Source organism: Bremia lactucae, linkage group LG12 (assembly GCF_004359215.1).
Source record: "Bremia lactucae strain SF5 linkage group LG12, whole genome shotgun sequence".
NCBI classification, from domain to species: Eukaryota; Oomycota; class Peronosporomycetes; order Peronosporales; family Peronosporaceae; genus Bremia; species Bremia lactucae.
Window position 1 is genome coordinate 1,647,227 of NC_090621.1, and position 19,137 is coordinate 1,666,363.

The following is a 19,137-nucleotide window of genomic DNA, read 5'->3' on the forward strand; positions in this document are numbered from 1 at the left end:
GCATGAAGTCAAGGAGCGCTTTTTTCATACATTGCGCAGTTCGATTTAAAACATCCCCATGTCATGCAGCGTATCTCAAGCGCTTAGCGCCTTCGTAACATCATAAACTAATTGAATCGGGGGCATGGCAAGAGGTTATTTGGGCTTCGTCTGATTGATAGCGTGTTTCAGCTCAGGCTTTACCTAAACAAGCCCAGACACCGTATTTTCGTGGGGTACCAGTAAACCCTCTTCGGTACAATTTGCAACGCCTTCACCAGCCCCAGGGCGTCGTTAACAGCCGGATGGTCCAACCGTTCCGTCCCCAGCTGCCACGTGCTCACTCGGTGTGTAACGGGCTAAAGTTGCCCTAATGTTACACAGTCCCCGTTAAGCAAACTTGATGTACATAAAGGGATGGTCAATTACTAAATTAAAGTAATAAGACCCAGCACTCGGGTGTGGTGCACATTCAAGACCAACAGTTGTGTATATGATGCACATGGGTGCTTTCACATTAGGAGGATGATGCCCAGCGTCGAATGCTAGCGTCATCCGTTACGCGAGGTATCTAGAAAGATATACTCGCAATACATATTAAGTGTTATCAATAGAGATGACAATTTGGTTGGTAAAAATAGGTATACATATTTAATACGATTAATTATAAATCAGTCTGAAAACTACTTCCAACTTGGTAAGTTCGCACGAGGTGCCGAATTACCGCTCCCGTGACGACACTTAACCAGAGTACTTAGTACGTTGGGTGAGGTCGCTAATGCGCCCACCGCAACTACCTCACTGCACGCAAGAGAGCAGGTTAAACCGCTTCCTCGCTGTGCTAGGGTGTGTGTCTAAGTAGAGCGTGGCCGCATTACGACATTATCGCTAACACTTGGTAGCACTTGAAATCCTTCCCACGACCCGTATCTCTGCGTGTGTACGTGAGGATGAGCCTCAATATTGATTGGGCTCATTTTTCCCACCTCTCCGAACATCATCGGGAGGTGGCAGGGCATATGGCGCAGGGACTTGGTGAACAAGCCCTGGCCTGGCTCCTGGGTAGTCCTCCTAAGCAACATATCACTCAGTTAGAGCAGTTTGAGGCATTCGTGCTCGGACATTGGAGGGCCGCGTCCGAGGCACAAGGCCATACTGCGGCGGAGTCCGTCACTCAGACTCAGGATGAGCTGAGGCATGAGCAGGCTCGGACCGAGGCTCAACAGGACTGTTGAGATGCTCTCTGCCCGGCCGCATCAGCCAAGGCCCATTCGGATGGACCTGCCCAAGTTCGATGGAACTGCGGCGCACACGATTGTCCACTGGCATTTAGTCATGGAGCAATGCGGTGCCACGCAGCCCATCGAGGACGACAGCCGGATGGTGTCGTACGCCATGTCCCATCTGCGCGGTAAGGCCTCAGAGTGGACTTTCTCGGCGCTTATGGTGGACAGAAAGGCGTTCCGTACATGGGCGATCTTTAAGGAAAAGATTCGCGCCATCTATCAGCCGCCGAACAACGAAGGGTTGCTTCAGGCGTGTTTCTTTGGAGCTCGCAGGCAAAGCGATATCTGCAAGAGTATGTGCAGGAGATGCGCTTGCTGTCGGCGTCCATACCATAGGTCCGATCCGGAGCTCATTAAGGTGCCCACGTTTACGAACGGACTACGGCATGGCCCATCTCGACATGCTCTTTTTTAGAAAGGTGCCGTCGACGATGGAAGAGACAATCCAAACTGCCTTAGTTGAGGAGCAATCCTACAACAGTGCCTCGGGGACAGCTTGGTACAAGCCGTCGGCCGAGAGGTCAGATGCCACTCCTATGGAGTTGGGCAATGCAGACGTGGTCTGTTTTAAATGCGACAACCGCGGCCATATGATTGCTCGCTGCTATTCAAAGGTCCCTGCTGGGGCAAACACGCCCAGCAAGAGGACTCCCTTTTCAAAGGGCGATGACAAGAACCAGCGTGTGCGAGACGGATGAGTTCTGCATTGACCACTGAGGGGTCGGGAAATGCAGGAGCGCAGTAGAGGCGGGATGTCCTACTGACGCGGACTCTAAAGCTACCCCTAAGTTCAGAGTTGTGAAACAAATGGATAGCATAGTCCCTGAGGTCTCGAAATTTCGGACCTCAACCCTGCTGGTCTATAGCGCTCATGTAAGAGGCTATGACCAGGTGATGACCCTCCTAGTGGATTCGGGTGCATCACAAAAGTTTGTGAAACTCGCGGATCTAAGAAAGAGACCGGCGATGTTTGAGTCACTTTGCCAGGATGGCAAGCGAGAAGAGGCAACCGTTCGTTTAGCGAACGGCGCGCTCGTTAAGTCTGAGGGAGTTCAGGTCGAACTAGCCTTCAGCTTCAATGACATCTCTTGTAAAGAGAAGTTCACAGTGCTAGGAATGGAGAGACCATTTGACCTCATCATAGGCATGCCATGGTTGGCAAAGTACCAACCATGGATAGACTGGCGTACACGCACAGTTGCGAACTCTTCGCAGGACACCGGAAAGGATGTGCTCCTGCGAGAGGCCTATGCAACTGATGTCGTGTCGAACACAGTTGAGGTGCGTTGACGGGATGTCAAACGTCACCAATTCCTTCCCAGCTCGTGGAGACTGAGGTCGTGAAAAGGACGATGACAAATAGTCATGCGTTCGAATGTTCTGCACAGAGCCGAGAGCCTGTGGCAGTAGACGTCGAGCCGACAAGAAGTAATACGCCGCATAAACCGGCACAGTGCCAAGAGCCTGGTGTGGTTGGAAGGGGTGCGTTAGCCAGGAGAACAAAGGCACCCGCTTCCCAGAAAAAAGTCGTGGTGACTCGAAGAACGAGTACCTGACAGATTAGGACGATCAAAGGCACGTCTAAACGAGTGACCTTTGGATCAGTCTCTGATTAAGAGGACAAGCCTTCAAACGAAGTGTTCGAGGCCGTCGAAGATGAAATTTCGGAGGCATTCTCAGTTGAGGTGCTCCGGTAAGTCTTTAATTCTGCCGAGGAGATAGTAAATCTCCCGGATATGTCGTGAGTTCTGTTCCTTGCCGAATTATAGGAAGGAAAGATCCATGAATTAGTCGCACCAGGTCCAGGAGAGGACTTTATGGGCTGTTGCTCGTCGTCCGCAGTGGACAAGAGCGTCCTAGAAACGGACAAAAAGAAGCGGTACGCTGCTCAAGGCTGGGATGCCTTGAGAGAGAGTCCGTTCTTTGAGGTTCTGTGGAAACATCGTGATGTGTTCCCAGAAGAAGTACCGAGCCGCCTACCAGCAGATAGGGGTATCGGGCACGGGATAGACCTCGAGCCTGGCACCAAGTATTGTGTGACCAGGCAATGGCCGTTGCCGAAAGAACAAGTCGATTATATCGATGAGTTCTTCGACAAACGAGCCAAGGCGGGACATGTGCGTGAGAGCAAATCGCCTCACTGCAGCCCGACCTTTTGTGTGCGTAAAGCCACAGGTGGATGGCGCGTGGTTCATGCTTATAATAAGCTGAACACGGCGACCATACCAATCCTGCGGAAAGATATTTTGTTGAACTCCATAAGAAAATCAACTATCTCATCCGCGTTGGATTTAAACGATGGCTACTATCAGGTACTCATGAGAGAGTCCGATGTAGCCAAAACGGCAGTAAACACCCAAGCTGAATGCTTTGGGAGTGGCTTGTGATGCCCAAGGTTTAAGAAACGCACCAGCGACATTCAAACCGAGTGTGGCTCACGTGACGCGTCAGCACCGTGCCTACGCGCCTCATTACTTTGACGATGTATTCGTGCATAGTAGGGCCGAGGACGGGCTGAGCGCAATAGAGTCGCACAAGCGTCATTTAGACGCTATGTTGCAGACTTTAAAGGACGCCCAATTGTACGTCAACTTGCAAAAGTGCGTCATAGCGGTCCCTGAGATACCTGTACTGGGCTGCACCGTTGGTACACATGGTGTACGAGCAGACCCAGACGAGGTAAAATCAGTGAAGGAATGGCCAATCCCACGGCATGTGAAGGATTTGCGCCAATTCCTAGGGCTCGCTAATTACTTGCATAAGTATAGCAAGAATTACGCTGAGCAAACTTAACTATTATCTGATCTCCTTAAAAAGGACACAGAATGGGTTTTGTTAAAATAATTAGAAGATGCGTTCACATCAGTGAAGCAGTCTCTTGTGGAGGCACCGGTCTTGGCATTGCCAGACGCGGATAAGCCCTTTCGCTTCGTCTGCGATGCAAGTAATTTTGAAGTTCACAGTGCTAGGAATGGAGAGACCATTTGACCTCATCATAGGCATGCCATGGTTGGCAAAGTACCAACCATGATAGACTGGCGTACACGCACAGTTGCGAACTCTTCGCAGGACACCGGAAAGGATGTGCTCCTGCGAGAGGCCTATGCAACTGATGTCGTGTCGAACACAGTTGAGGGTGCGTTGACGGGATGTCAAACGTCACCAATTCCTTCCCAGCTCGTGGAGACTGAGGTCGTGAAAAGGACGATGACAAATAGTCATGCGTTCGAATGTTCTGCACAGAGCCGAGAGCCTGTGGCAGTAGACGTCGAGCCGACAAGAAGTAATACGCCGCATAAACCGGCACAGTGCCAAGAGCCTGGTGTGGTTGGAAGGGGTGCGTTAGCCAGGAGAACAAAGGCACCCGCTTCCCAGAAAAAAGTCGTGGTGACTCGAAGAACGAGTACCTGACAGATTAGGACGATCAAAGGCACGTCTAAACGAGTGACCTTTGGATCAGTCTCTGATTAAGAGGACAAGCCTTCAAACGAAGTGTTCGAGGCCGTCGAAGATGAAATTTCGGAGGCATTCTCAGTTGAGGTGCTCCGGTAAGTCTTTAATTCTGCCGAGGAGATAGTAAATCTCCCGGATATGTCGTGAGTTCTGTTCCTTGCCGAATTATAGGAAGGAAAGATCCATGAATTAGTCGCACCAGGTCCAGGAGAGGACTTTATGGGCTGTTGCTCGTCGTCCGCAGTGGACAAGAGCGTCCTAGAAACGGACAAAAAGAAGCGGTACGCTGCTCAAGGCTGGGATGCCTTGAGAGAGAGTCCGTTCTTTGAGGTTCTGTGGAAACATCGTGATGTGTTCCCAGAAGAAGTACCGAGCCGCCTACCAGCAGATAGGGGTATCGGGCACGGGATAGACCTCGAGCCTGGCACCAAGTATTGTGTGACCAGGCAATGGCCGTTGCCGAAAGAACAAGTCGATTATATCGATGAGTTCTTCGACAAACGAGCCAAGGCGGGACATGTGCGTGAGAGCAAATCGCCTCACTGCAGCCCGACCTTTTGTGTGCGTAAAGCCACAGGTGGATGGCGCGTGGTTCATGCTTACAATAGGCTGAACACGGCGACCGTACCGGCGCAAACGCCATTCCGCGAAAAGATGTTTTGTTGAACTCCATGGGAAAGTCAACTATCTTTTCCGCGTTGGATTTGAAGGATAGCTACTATCCGGTACTCATGAGAGAGTCCGATATAGCCAAAACGGCAGTAAGCACCGCAAGCGGTATGCTTTGGGAGTGGCTTGTGATGCTCCAAGGTTTGAAAACGCACCAGCGTCATTAAACCGAGTTGTGGCTCTGTATGTACATTCAATTCACCATGTTCCAAAATCTCGTGCGTTGATGTCTTCTTTCCGAACGTAGCCCCGCACTCGGTAATTTCCACTGCGGTCGCCGCCTTTTAAAATCCGGGCGTTTTGTGTTGCGGATGCAGCATCTGATCTATGGTTTGTCAATACGTAGCCTTCCTAAGGCTTGCGCATTGATCTGTGAGAGATAGAAGCCTTTGTAAGGTACATATTCTCGAGCACTTGCCACTTGGTTCTACGAACTGCTAAATCCTTCAACGAGGACTCATTAGCTTCAATAGCTTGTACGACTCCCTGAGTTGTTAAATCCATCAAATCGATAGAACTTGAAACTCTTTGAGTCTTAAGTCTTCCTATAACTTTAGGAGCGAAATAGCTCTGCTACATTTTAAGTATGGAGTATAATGCCCTAAAAATGGTGAAAGGCTATAGGCATTTGCAAGCCAACGCAAAGCACCTAGATAGTAAATGCTATCCGTTTCTGCAATTTCTTATCGGCTCTCAATGCGAGAGACATTGCTGGAGGAAGTCAGAACGATTGCTTTTTGAGAAAGCACTAGACGCTTTATGATCAAAAGGGGAACTGAACTCTATCTAATTATTTAAATCTTTAAACCTTGTCCTAGCTATTTTTTTCAAAGATTTCGGCCGCCAGATTTATATGTTGCGGCGATTTGTTACCCATAATAAATGGAATTTAAGTATGTAACTATTTCAACTAGGACAAAAGGGTATTTTCCCCATAAAGTAAATGTACCGCAATAACGGTTCTCCAACCAATGTGTGCCCATTACACCCTCCCCTATCAGACTGTTGACACCGAGTGACGACATTCGCTTCGTTTCCTCTTTGACGTTGGAACACAAACAGCTTACCGTTTGGTTGTGTTTTAGATTTCTTTATCCCATGCTAATTAAGTGTGAGTCACAGAATCTTAACACCTTCCTCGACAATAAGGGAATGATGCACTATAAAAGTCACTCTCCACTAAATAGATGAGGAAAATAGCATTGCTCTTGCACGCCTTCTTCTCCGGATGAACGTCGGCGGGCCCCGAACCCGTTCCAAGAACGTGGTAATGCCGATGTCTTTACTGCATTGAGCAGGACAGAGGACTTTGAGTCCAACATTAATTCGAATCCGCTCGTTGAAGAGCAAGAGCGGGTAGTCCTGATAGAGGAACAAGATTGTCGTCGAGCTGCAGAGATAGTGAAAGCTAGAGATAATTATGAATACCGATTTACTCCACTTTTTGCGGAAGAGCATCTCAAAGAGATCGCGGGCCACAGCTTGGCCATCTGGAGCTCTCATCACGTTGGAGGATCTCGCAGCTCGTGACGCTCTTCATGAGCGATACCTTACGCCAACGGTAATGACGCGAAGTCAGTATTTGACGCGTTTCCGTGATCAGGCCCGTGGGGCTTCGGTGACCTCAATGTGGGAAATTCCGATCGTTTTGTTTCCATATTAATCAAAAAGCGAAAATGAAATTTCGTTTGAGAAACTGGGTTCATCGGGCCCCTCGCCTTCACAATACTTGTAATATTAAAGAGCTTGTTGGTGTGGCTGATGTTCGTTCGAAACGAATGTTTTGCTTCGATTTCGCCAAGCTTAAGGCAAAGGGCCACTTACGTTCGGCATTTATGCCACAAAACGTGGTAAGGCCTCGCCGATATTTCAGTGCTTCGGTTGACCGTGCCCTCATTGATCGAAGCCGCACTTAGGCTATAGATCCACCTTTTTCCACTTCTAGTGACTGGAAGTGTCGTTTGACGCAAGTTGACCTTGAGCTTGGCGCTCAAAAATGTCAACGGCGTACGGGCAATCTTGCCGAAGAGGTACCTCAAAGTCTCAAGAGTTTTCAGAAGAGTGGTACTCTAGCGACTTCACCAGATACTGGTGTTGGCCCTTACGACGACGTCGCATTAAAGTTTCTCCACGTGAAACTATGGATCCCTCGCGCATCAAGCAGCGCGGGAGGGGGCCAAAATCTCGATAAAATTTTTTGATGCTCTATAGCACGAGGTGCAACTTTCTTCGTGAGGTCCTTGCTCGGGTTGAGAGCTCTTTTGAGGCGGTTCGGGACCGTTTCACGATGCTAGACGTCAGCAACCTCGTTTAGAGGGCCATCTGTACATCCTGGTGAGGATGCAGCAATCTGCGGCACGACCGCCTGTCTCGGCGGAAGCGCCTTTAAGTTCACGTAAGAAGGGTCCCGATATAGCTGAAGCAAGCCAACGTAGCACTGGATGTGTGCGCAGCTTGCTAGGAAGGTTTAGCGTATAAGCTAGGCCCTTCTTGGCCACGACCGTAAATGGTCCAATATAGCGCGGGCGCAATTTGGTCTTAATAACCGCGGAAACCAAGTTGGTAGACCATATAAGAATTAGTACAGCTTCTGCCTTTTGCATCTGCTTGTTCTTTTTGTTGTCTTGGCTACCAGCCATCGTATCCCTTACGTGTCTAAGACACTAAATCGCGTCGCGAGAAACTCGCTTACGTATTTCCGAACGGAGCCAGGGCTAATTTCAGCAAGCCTATCGGCTTATTCTCTCCCGCCAAGCCCTGAGCCACGCAATGGTATCGTTGACGGAACGCGTGGGTGGGTGAGACCGTTGACATAGAGCCAGTGTGACCAGTAGATGTATGGATAGCGCTGGAGCTCAATTCTTTCAGTGGTAGAATTTAACGCAACTTTTACCACTGGAAGCATTAAACTCCAGCGCTTTGGTGTCTGAGCACACACCGCGTAAATCGTTTTCAATGACGCGATTGACACGTTCCGTTTGACCATTGGTCTGCGGATGATCCGCAGTGGTTATATCCAATCTGGTGCCAAGCACTCGTAAAATTAATTTTGAAAGGGGGGTCTCGATCAGTGACAATTGCCACAGGCGAACCATGTTGTCGAAATACGCTATCAACAAACAGCCTTGCTATACCTTCACCATCAATGGTATCCGGCACAGCCGCTAAGTGAGCCATTTTGCTCAATCGGTCAACAAAGACCACGATACCGGTATTACCGGCCGAATCTTTCGGTAGGCCAAAAACAATATATATACGAATGGACTCCCAACACCCTATGGGTACGGGCGGACTTGCCAGTGGCGCAGCAGCATTCGCCGAGGGTTTGACCGCTGGCAAGTTTCGCACGTGCGAGCGTATGTACTGACACATATGTAAAGTTTGGGCCACCAATAAATCTAACTTACAGAGCCGTAGGTCTTTTCTACCGAGATGACCACCAAAGACAGTATCGTGTGCCTCATGGAGGATTAAGTACTTCAAATCCTCTGACTCGGACTTTAAATTGTCGACATTTTTGCGTGCAAGGTTACCTTGATTTTCTATCGATAAGACCTGTTGATTTATTGCACGGCCGGTGCGGATCCTCCGCTCGTCGTTGTTCCTCATATTGTGCTCTTTAGAGCTTGTAGCAGAGCTACACGGGCGTAAGACGAACGAATTAATTCAGTGATTGGCGACATCATAGTCGTTAAATGAGAGATCTCATAATCCGGCCAGCGTGATAACGCATCAGCCAAAGCATTCTGCTTGCCAGACTTATATCTCACCTGGAAGTTGTATTTGGTGTAAAAGGAAGCCATCAGGCCATTCTCTGTGAAATATTGGGTTACTTAGTCGCAGTGCGTAATGACGCGTGATCTGTGTAAATCACAAATGGCTTGCAGCCTAGCAGATGAACTCTGAATTTGATAGAAGCATAATATTTGCAAGTAACTCTTTGCCTCATAAACTGAGTTGTTCTTTTTTGCACATTCAAGCTGTCTAGACTCGGATGCAATTACACTTTCACGCCCATCATCATCTGTTTGTAATAAAGCACTGCCAATGGCAAAATTTGATGCTTCACAGACGACACTGAAAGGCCAATTTGGAACCACTTACGAATCCTTTTGGTTCTTAGAAACCGGCTAATCTACGATAAATATTACCTTAGCAAAGTCCGCTCTAAGGTCTCGCTTTCAAATAACGCAATAAGAAAAGAATTTCTTTTGCGCCAAATATGCATTTAGATGCACTGGTAAGCATTTTTTCTGTGCACATACACTCGAGCACTGCTTGCAAATGTTTTATTTGGTTTCCACATCCGACCTACCCTGCTCCGCACAAATATAGACAAAATGTTATTAAAAATGTCTGTGCCAAACTTCGGTGAGGGTGGAACAGTTGCGTCACTAGACGATCAAATGTTGCCGGGGCGTTGGAAAGCCCTTATGGCATAACCAACCACTTTCATAGCATACCGCTTGGGGTGCTTACCGCTGTAAGCGGGAAATTGCTAGCTTGCATGAGCAGTTGGCAATAATCATCGACTAAGTTAAGTGCACTGTACATTTTACATCCCACCATACTGTATTATTTCTAGGAATGGGGGTTTGTGCTGGTATAGTGGCAGCATTAAGCTTATTATAAGCATGAAGAATGCGCCATTTACAATTTGTTTTTTACATAAAATGTCGGTGGCGAATGAGGAGATCTGCTCTTTCGTACCATTTCAACCTCGTGCTTTAGCACGGAAGAAATCGTCAATGCAATATGAACCCTTCCTAATCGATCTGATTTAGGATCACCTTGCGGCATCTATGCCAACTCGGTTCATCTCTGTACCTGATTGAGAGCCTAAGGCTCACCCTCTAGCTGTCATTGTAAAGATATATGAGGGAAAGAGGGAGATAACCTCCCTTTTCGATAAAGCAGATGGAGATGTCGATTAACGCCGCCTTATTCTTAGCAGAACGGCAAAAGGGGGTTACGGCGATATCCAAACTCGGAGGTCGAGCCATGAAGTGGGCACTATCATGCAGCACGTCCAAGAACGACGCTTATTCCTCATGAATTTAATTGAAACAAAAATGACCAGCATGTTTGCACCACCTGATCAGGCTTTTCGCATGCGATCACGGCTCATAGCGACTCGACAGGGGAATTAAACCCTTTGTCAGGAGTTGAGAGCCCTCATTGCATCTATGCATTAGGACCCGGTGCAAGAAGCAAATGTCGTTACAATCTTTATGAGGGGTCTCAATGAGGGCGCTGTCCGGACGGAATTATTCCGATCTCATCCTGATACTTTCGAAGAGGCAGTCGCCATAGCGCTAGGTGCTGAGCTCGACTTTTAGTCTGCTCGTCTCAGCACGCCTGTTTACCGAACAAGATCTTCGAGTGCATTAGTACCGTCTGATAGACCGAAACTCATGGATCTAAGCCTTGTTGAGAAAGGAGAAGAGGCTCTTTAAGCTGTGAAACAGCATAAGGCCATCAGTAGATGTTATATGTGCGGAAGCACGAAACATTTACGTCCGGCCAACCCCCTACGCAATACGCGTAAAGCTCGAAAGAGCACCAATTCCGACAGATACCAGAAATCTGAATCGGTGCGGGAAACGTCGATACTAAGTGAGTTCAGGGCGTCCTACTGGGGAAGCCTTAGGCTCTATTTTACCTCTAGGAGGTGAGGGTAAACAGAACGTAGCCCTTTTAGCTCGCTGCGTAATGACACGGGGCGAGAATACAAGACTGACTTGCTAGTCGCTCAAGTCACTGTCAAGGGCTTTGATAAGCCGTGGTCAATTTTAATCGACTCAGGAGCGTCTTGCAGTTATGCTCGACGCCTATCCCTTGAAAGAAGTCAAGAATACGCTGAGGCACTTAAAGCGCATGAAAGTGATACAATCACTGTTCGCTTAGCGACTAGGACCCGTGTCACTGTTCCCAAAGCTCCATTGAACTTAGGTATAAAGTTTCTGGACTTTGACAGTGCGGAACGCTGGTCTTGGTATGGCCTGATTAAAACATCATGAGCCGACACTCGTTATAATAACGATTCACTAAATGCTGAAAGCGTTGTTGGTCTAAGGCCGAATCATCAAGGGTGCAATATCCCTGAGATACGTGAAGTGGCACGTCTAAGTCCACCGCGCATGGTCGGCCGAGGTGGCATCATACTGAGTGTCAGTAGTGACACTGTTGGCAGTTCGCCAGGACCTCAAGGGTTCAATAACCCTGAGATACGTGGAGTGACACGTCTAAGTCCACCGAGTGTGGTCGGCGAGGTGGCACCATACTGAGTGTCAATAGTGACACTATTGGCGATTCGCCAAGGCATTTTGGGCCAAACTTTGCTAATGCACGTGAAGCGACGCGTAAACGTTCGCTGGATAAGGAAATTGAGTTACCTAACACCTTGTTGGATGTCAAATTAGACACCATGTCTTGTATAGAACCAATACAGGCTGGAAAATCCGGGGACGTGAATGTCCCGGCCTCTAAGAGGCGTATTGTCTCCACTCCAAGACAGGATGGACACGAAGCGTGTATACCCTCACAAAGTGATACGAGTGAGCAAGTACATACGCTTGTAAATGGTGTAACCGGTAGCATTGAGGGGAAAGTTAGCTTTGCGGCAATCCCTTCGACATGCTCTTTTAGAGCTAGACGATATGTCTATTGATGAGTGCGGTCGAGCCTTAAAGGCTGGTGGCTTATCTGAAATGGTGGTCATTCGACCTATGGTTGGGTAAAACTCATCGTCACTTCTAGACGAAGCTGTCCTGGGTGACACAAAAGCTGCACTTAGAGCGCGAAATGGGTCATCGATCCTTAAAATTCTTACAGATCCCTTCTATTCCTTCATTAAGGAATTCCAAGATGTGGTATGTAGTAACTTTCCATCTGTTTTACCTCCGGATAGAGATGTTCGTCATGAAATTGACTTAGTTCCGGGAACCAAATACTGTGTCACAAGACAATGGCCTTTACCAAAGGAGCAGTGTGACGTCGACCTCTGGTCCCTGGGATGTAATACACTACATATTCAAGCCCTAACAAAGATTTGAGCTTGTCATACGCTGCGCGTTGCGCCTTTGAAAGTTCTCGATACTCTTTCATTTCAGTGAAGGCTTTAACTTATAAGGACTTAGGCGTAGAGTGACTACGAGTGCTACCAGATGTAGCGGAGCCACCTCGCTATCAAAGTCGAAAGAAGACTTTGAGACTCATAGAGTCTCTTAGTTCTATAAAAATAATTGGTTTAACAACTCATCGAATATATCAGTAATTAATAAATTAATTGCTGTTATTTCTCACTAAATATTATCTAGTAAATAAACTTAAATTTAAATCATTCGCAAATTTATAAATTTGTATTATTATAATAAGTAACGTGGTTTATTTTTTTAATTGTAATAAATAAATTAGTGAGTCGTCCAAGCTATTAAAGCTTAATGAATCCTAGTTCAAGGAATCCAAGGGCTCGTAGAACCAAGTGGCAGCAAGTGCTTGAGAATATGTACTTTAGAAAAGCTTCCATCTCTCATTGATCAATGTACAAGCCTTAGAAAGCCACTAGACGCTGTAATATCAAAAAGGGGAACTGAAAATTATTTAAAACCTTACCTAGCTAATTTGGACCACCAGATTTATATCTGGCGGCGACCACATTTTGTAACCCATAATAAATGAGAGTTTAGTAATTAACTATTTTAAATAGATATAAGGGAATTTTACCCATAAAGTAAATGCACCACAACACCGGTGTTCCAACCAGTGTGTGCTCAATTACATAAAACCTGTCGAATAGGGCAAAGAACTGCGTTTTGCGTAAAGCGTAAATTTGCGTTACTTGAAAGCGTAAAGCGAAGCGAGACAAAGGAACCTTGTGAAATTGCAGGGGTCTCAAATATTACCTCGGCTTTTTAAATCCGACCCTTCGTAAGTACCTCTCAAGATTTATTATTTCATCTCAGAAGTGTACCATTTAAAACGGTACCTTCCTTCTCTCGTTCGAAACGCCCCCCCCCTCATTAATCATGGCGACTATCTCGACCGTCGCCGAGAAAGTCAAACGTCCGCGAACAACATTCACCAATGCACAGCGTCTTGAAATTTGCAATTACAAAGCAGCCCATCCAACTATCACACAAGGTCAATTAGCCTCCTGGGCGCAAGAATCGCTTCATCTTCCACGAAAACCCTCGCAAGCCATGATTTCTAAAGTTCTAAAACGAAAACTCGACCTCGAAACTATGACAACTGAGGAGTTAATTTGCAAGTCCCGTCGAACCGTGCGATTTCCCCATTTGGACGCCGCACTTGCGCGTTGGGTCGCGTATTGCGAAGAAACGGGCATTGTCGTCACGGGTGAATCCATTCGTGCCAAAGCCGCACGATTTGCCGAGATTCTTGCCATTGAAACCCCTTTAACCTTTTCAAATGGATGGCTCTATAAATTCAATGAACGGCATGGATTTGGTCCTCAAAAACATCGTCAAGCACCCAAACTTTCGATCGAACAAGCTGTAAATGATCTCCATCATCGAGTACAAAAGTACGAACCACGAAATGTGTTTAGTATGGACGAAACGGGCTTATTCTATACATTTGTACCCGATTCGACCTTAAAACGATGCACACAACGGTTTAGTCTTGTCTTAAGTTGCAATGCAGATGGGTCGGAAAAAGTGCCACTTTTTATTACTGGCCAAACTGAAAAACCTCACGATTTCCCGTCAACGTTCGCCACAAAATTGCAGTACGTGCAAACGTCCAATACATTGTTCACGCGGGAATTGTTTCAAAAATGGTTATTGCAATTAAATGCGTCGTTTCGAGCACAAGATCGTCATTGTATATTATTGCTCGATACGGCGGCCATTCATTACCATGTCCAAACACTGGCATGTACGCATATTGAATTGGTCTTGTTTCCACCTGGGACACCTTGTCATTTGCAACCACTTTCTGCGGGAATTGTCACGGCATTTAAACGACGATATCGACGACGTCAGCTTCAAGTGGCCTTGGATCAAGTGGATGCAAATCGAATGAATGGACTTGTTGAACGAAAGAATGTGAGTGTAAACGAAGCGCTTTTATGGTGTCTCGATGCATGGGACGCAGTGCCATCGTGGTTTATTACATCGTGTTGGTACGACACGGGATTGATTGTGGCTGACAATAGGGAGTTTGGTTCGACGTCACGGGAGATGGAAGACCGTCTTTCCGACGAAATTGCTGTCATGTTGTCGTGGTTGCCAACCCGGCATGCAATAAGTGTGGATGAATTGTTGCATTTGCCGGAAGAAACTGTGAGTATGGAAGAACCAACGGATCAGGATTTTTGTGTCCCGATGGAAGTGGCAAATTCTGTCATTTCGGTACGAAAACTTCCCATGGTGGATTCAAGTAGTGTGTTATGTGAAGACGAGTTGAAAGAACGTTTAAAATGGATTGCCAAGTTGCTGATTTATGCGGATGAAAAAGGAGTGGCACCCGAATCGGTGAGTGGCATGCGTTTGCTTCAGCGCGATTTTCGAGATCAATTGAAGAAATGGGAGAAAAGGGTGTAGATTGGAGAGGGGGGGTGGTTTGGAAATACTTGAATGGGGAGTGATAGCGGTGATTGATAGATGGAGGAAGGGTGCGTGTTGAGTGAGTTTTTTTTTTTTTTGGGAAGAACTATAGTGGAGGGTGTTGTAGTATTGCAATATAACAAGTAGGACATGGATTATTTGAATACAATAACAATACGTTGTATTTATCGGATTTATTTTTAAACGTGCTGATTACGGAGGAAGAGGAGTTCATGATATAAAAGTTGAGCAAGGCACACGCACGATAAGAGGGTGCCGACTTCTAAGAGCACGAATACAGGACCCCAGGAACATACTTGTACACAATGAGGACTTTTAAAATCGCAGCCCTTTGGTACGTACTGGCAATTGGCCAAGTAGCCGACTAAATATTGGATTAACGCGGCACCCACGCTTCCGGTTCCATCAATAATTCCTGTCACAGTAGCAAGAGCTTCTGCATTTCCTTGAATACTCTCGTGAGTGCCTAGATCAGCTGAAATAGCCGTGCTTATTAAATTGGCTGGCCCACCTAGCATAAATCCCGATAGTAGCAATAATATTGCCGTCATATTGTATGAGGCGCCGTCCATTGAGTACAATGCAATACTGCAGTGCAAAACCACGTTAGTCAAGCAGCCATAAGAAAATTAAAACGAATACAATAGTTTTACCACGAAAGAAGCAGCATCGTCACGACAACAGGAGATCGCACACCCATGCGATCAGACGCAATCCCACCAATAAATCCACCGACAATTTGACCTGCGTCGTAGAGCATCTACAATATATGGCAATCCATCAATTTATTTTTAAATACAACGTGTTAAAAAAAAAGGGTTGAAAAACGTACCGAAAAAGAACCGGCGTGGGAATTGTCCAAATGGAGCGAGACCGTTAAATAAAATGGCAACCAAAAAAAGAGTGCGTAATTTACGGATTTTAGACACGCATAGGCCATAGCATACGGAAACACCTGTATACAAGTATACACATTGGCATAGGACACCTTTCAAGAGGCAAAAAAAGGGGTTATACACAATACCCCTGGAATGGCCCAGGCATGAAAAAACCCAATGCCTTTTGCATTTTCATCTTTTTTAGTGTTCGCGTTGCGATTGAAGTCATCTTGATGAATGGCTACATCTGGTTGAGCTTTCTCAATTGTTTGGTGGCGATACGATACATCTCGTGGATCCGGGTACAAAAAGACGTAAATGAGCAAGCCATGGAACGCTACGAGGGTACCAGCTAGAATCAGCGCAATTTTCCATGCAATAGTCTTGTCAAAATATGCAAATAATACTGCCACAAGAGCAGTGCCAACAATGTTGCCAAGACAGGCATTTCCACTCCAAATGCCAAGGACAGCGCCCCGTTCTGATTGGTCAAACCATTTGCCCATAACGGCAACATTTGCTGGCCAGCCACTTGATTGCACAAGGCCATTAAGTCCCCATAGCACTGCATAGAAGCTAAATGCGTGAATATTTATAAATGCTCCGATTCCAAAGAGCAAGACAAGCGCTGCTGTGGCCCACATGCCACCTGCAATCATGTGCCGTAAGTTGTAATTATCCCCTAGCATGCCACTATATAAAAAACACTTTTAGCACAAAAAAAGGATTCATTTGTTGCATATGAAGTAGAATGATTGTCAACCTAATGTAGAGTCCGAGAGCATAAAACCCCATAAAAAGAGTATCCATGAGTCCATACATTTCCACTTGTTGGTCCCGGGAGTAAATGTCCGAGTGTATCCATTGTTCGTCGCCCATTTCGCCTTTAATGGCCGAAAAGCTCTTGCGACTTGCGTGGATCAGAACGTAGCTATAGAATGTTAATAGAAAAACGCCACGCTTGTTGGCCGCGACCTCCTTCCATCCGCGTGATACCGCTGAAGCTTCCATGTTCGTTGTTGGACGAAAGTGACAAAAACTTATGGCTTTTATAATATTTTGTCGCGAGAAAATATTTACTTGAAAATGCAGGAATGTAAAATCCAAATGAACTTTATAACAGATTAAAGAATTCTCCACCTAAGAATCAAGCTCGTACAATTCAAAAAATCCTTATATAGTGTGGCAACCACAGTCTTAATAATGTGAAGTTTAGTCCTACCACTACTAACTTTAGCCTTTTGTATATATGTTATCTAAGGTTATCATTGATTGGATTACAGTCGGCTCAAAGTCAGCAATTATAGAACAATTACGTTGGACGTCAATCGTATAAGTTAACGAGGATTATACGTTTCTTAAGGGATCAATTACCAGAGGGAGGACTGAATGGAAGCCATTCCACTAAACTAGGAAAGTTGCAAATGGCAACCCTCTAGCACAAAACCGATCTCGTCGCGAATGGGATCAAAGCACTCTCGCTTGTCGCACTCGTCGCAAGGCGACAGACGTGCGTCCGTTGACAGTCAAAAGGCAGTGGTTGATGCAATCTCGGCCGAAGCGCGGGCCGAATTCACGGTGGGCGACATCAATCGTCCCGAAAACACACGCCGCGCTCAAAGTCTCTATTGCAACGACAGGGACCGGTTTTGCAAATACCGCAATTACTTTAAAAACCATCACATGTCACTAGCTCGAGAAGTAGGGCGTGAAACCCGTAAAAGCAAAATGGAGTTGCTTCAATGGGTTCAAACCGTCGTGGGTCCACTCGAAAATGGTGAGAACTTTACTAAAGATGAGATTCTCGAGGTTGCCATGGTCTCTGCCGCCCTAAGCGAATACGGCGAGTCGGTATTGGCTAAAATGTATGATCGAGGTGAGCTCGATGCGTTACCAAATGTGCCACTTCATACCCATAATTTGCGCATGCCTGGGAAGCAACAGGCCTGTCGTAATGGGTCCGATGCACTTAATAAAGATAAGCTCGAAGCAGCCCATTATATTGGATTAGAAGTAATGCTACGACTTAACGAGCGATTGCCAGTCGAGCACCGAATGGGCGAAGAGTTGCGAGTGATTCTGAATCACCCAAGCAATTTGCGCCTTATGCTGGCCTCGAGTAACCAAATTTTGCACAAAAAAGTCGACGCGTTACTAATTCGTGCGAACGGTCCTATTTCTGAAAACAAAACGCAGGTAGGGACCAAAAGTTCCAGTCGAGAGTATGCGCGATTGGTCCAAATTGCCAAACACGCCCAAGACTTGGCGTTTCAAGAGGCCATGATTGCAGCCAATGGCCACTATTTGTACCAAAGCTTACGCAATCAATTCCAACGTCTTGAAGTCAGTGGCCGAATCAAACTCTGGGAGATTGAAAAAGACAAGCCGGAGCTTCGACAAATACCTCGGTCCAGGTACCGCTCACCGTCCCCCGTACCACGGAATTTGAGACTTCCGGGGTCTCCTGAAAAGAAGCCGGAGCCAAAACCTCGAATGGTGCACGAAACGACGACCTTAAGTCCATTGCTTGAAAAAGAACATCGAAATCCCTTCTCTCGCTTTGCTGCAAAGATCTTTCGCTCGCGACATCAAAAAAAGAATCTGGCTATACCTCGGTCCAGTGCCACTCCAGCGCCCAAGTTGCACGATCGAACAGTGTCGATCAAGCGACGAGGTGGAAAAGGTGCGAATGTTGCCATTGTTGCCAAGGCAAAGGCAAAATCCCACAAAGCCAACAATGGTGGAAAACCACACAGAAATAAGGATGAAAAAGGAAAAAGGGTTTCTCGCCCAGTAGCAAATGAAACAACAACTTTGAGTCACGACTCGAATTCTGACGATCACGACAGCGACTACGTTGATGACGTTTCGGATGATGGCAAAACAAATGAACGCACGCTTTGTATTGGTCCGCGCGGAGGCAAGTATTATCTCAATGCAGCAGGCAAGAAAGTATACGTCAAATAAGAGGTTTTGGAATTCAATAAAATTAAGGCTTTTTCATGTTTTGCAAATCTATGCCATATTTTTTAAAATGGCATTTCGTGCATTTATTGCCATTGCACGAAACTCTTCACAAATTGACTTCACTTGTGACTTTAAAGACGCTCTGGTCTCAAGCGCCGTGCTGTCGACTTCTCGTCTTTAAGCTACGCATCTCGTCCACGCGCTCGGTGGTTATCGCCTAAACGACAATGGCGTGCTTCTGCGAAAACTGTTGCAGATCGTCGCCAAAAGGGTACTTTTATGGGATTCACTACTGATAAAATAGAACTCAATTTT

The 19,137-nt window shown here is 46.5% G+C and overlaps 3 protein-coding genes across 3 annotated transcripts; 2 read left to right on the top strand and 1 right to left on the bottom strand.

Annotated features, from left to right (window-relative positions):
• Positions 1-13,414: 13,414 nt before the first annotated feature.
• On the top strand, positions 13,415-14,953 carry CCR75_002697 (uncharacterized protein; the record flags this gene model as incomplete). The annotated part of the gene is made up of 1 exon (XM_067960794.1): positions 13,415-14,953. One exon carries the CDS (start codon positions 13,415-13,417, stop codon positions 14,951-14,953), a length of 1,539 nt encoding a protein of 512 aa, XP_067820618.1.
• A 182-nt stretch (positions 14,954-15,135) lies between these two features.
• On the bottom strand, positions 15,136-16,866 carry CCR75_002696 (uncharacterized protein; the record flags this gene model as incomplete). Its single annotated transcript, XM_067960793.1, has 4 exons — positions 15,136-15,737; positions 15,810-15,932; positions 16,002-16,548; positions 16,676-16,866. 4 exons carry the CDS (start codon positions 16,864-16,866, stop codon positions 15,627-15,629), a joined length of 972 nt encoding a protein of 323 aa, XP_067820617.1. The 3' UTR covers positions 15,136-15,626.
• A 450-nt stretch (positions 16,867-17,316) lies between these two features.
• CCR75_002695 (uncharacterized protein) lies at positions 17,317-18,822 on the top strand (the record flags this gene model as incomplete). The annotated part of the gene is made up of 1 exon (XM_067960792.1): positions 17,317-18,822. One exon carries the CDS (start codon positions 17,317-17,319, stop codon positions 18,820-18,822), a length of 1,506 nt encoding a protein of 501 aa, XP_067820616.1.
• Positions 18,823-19,137: the final 315 nt, after the last annotated feature.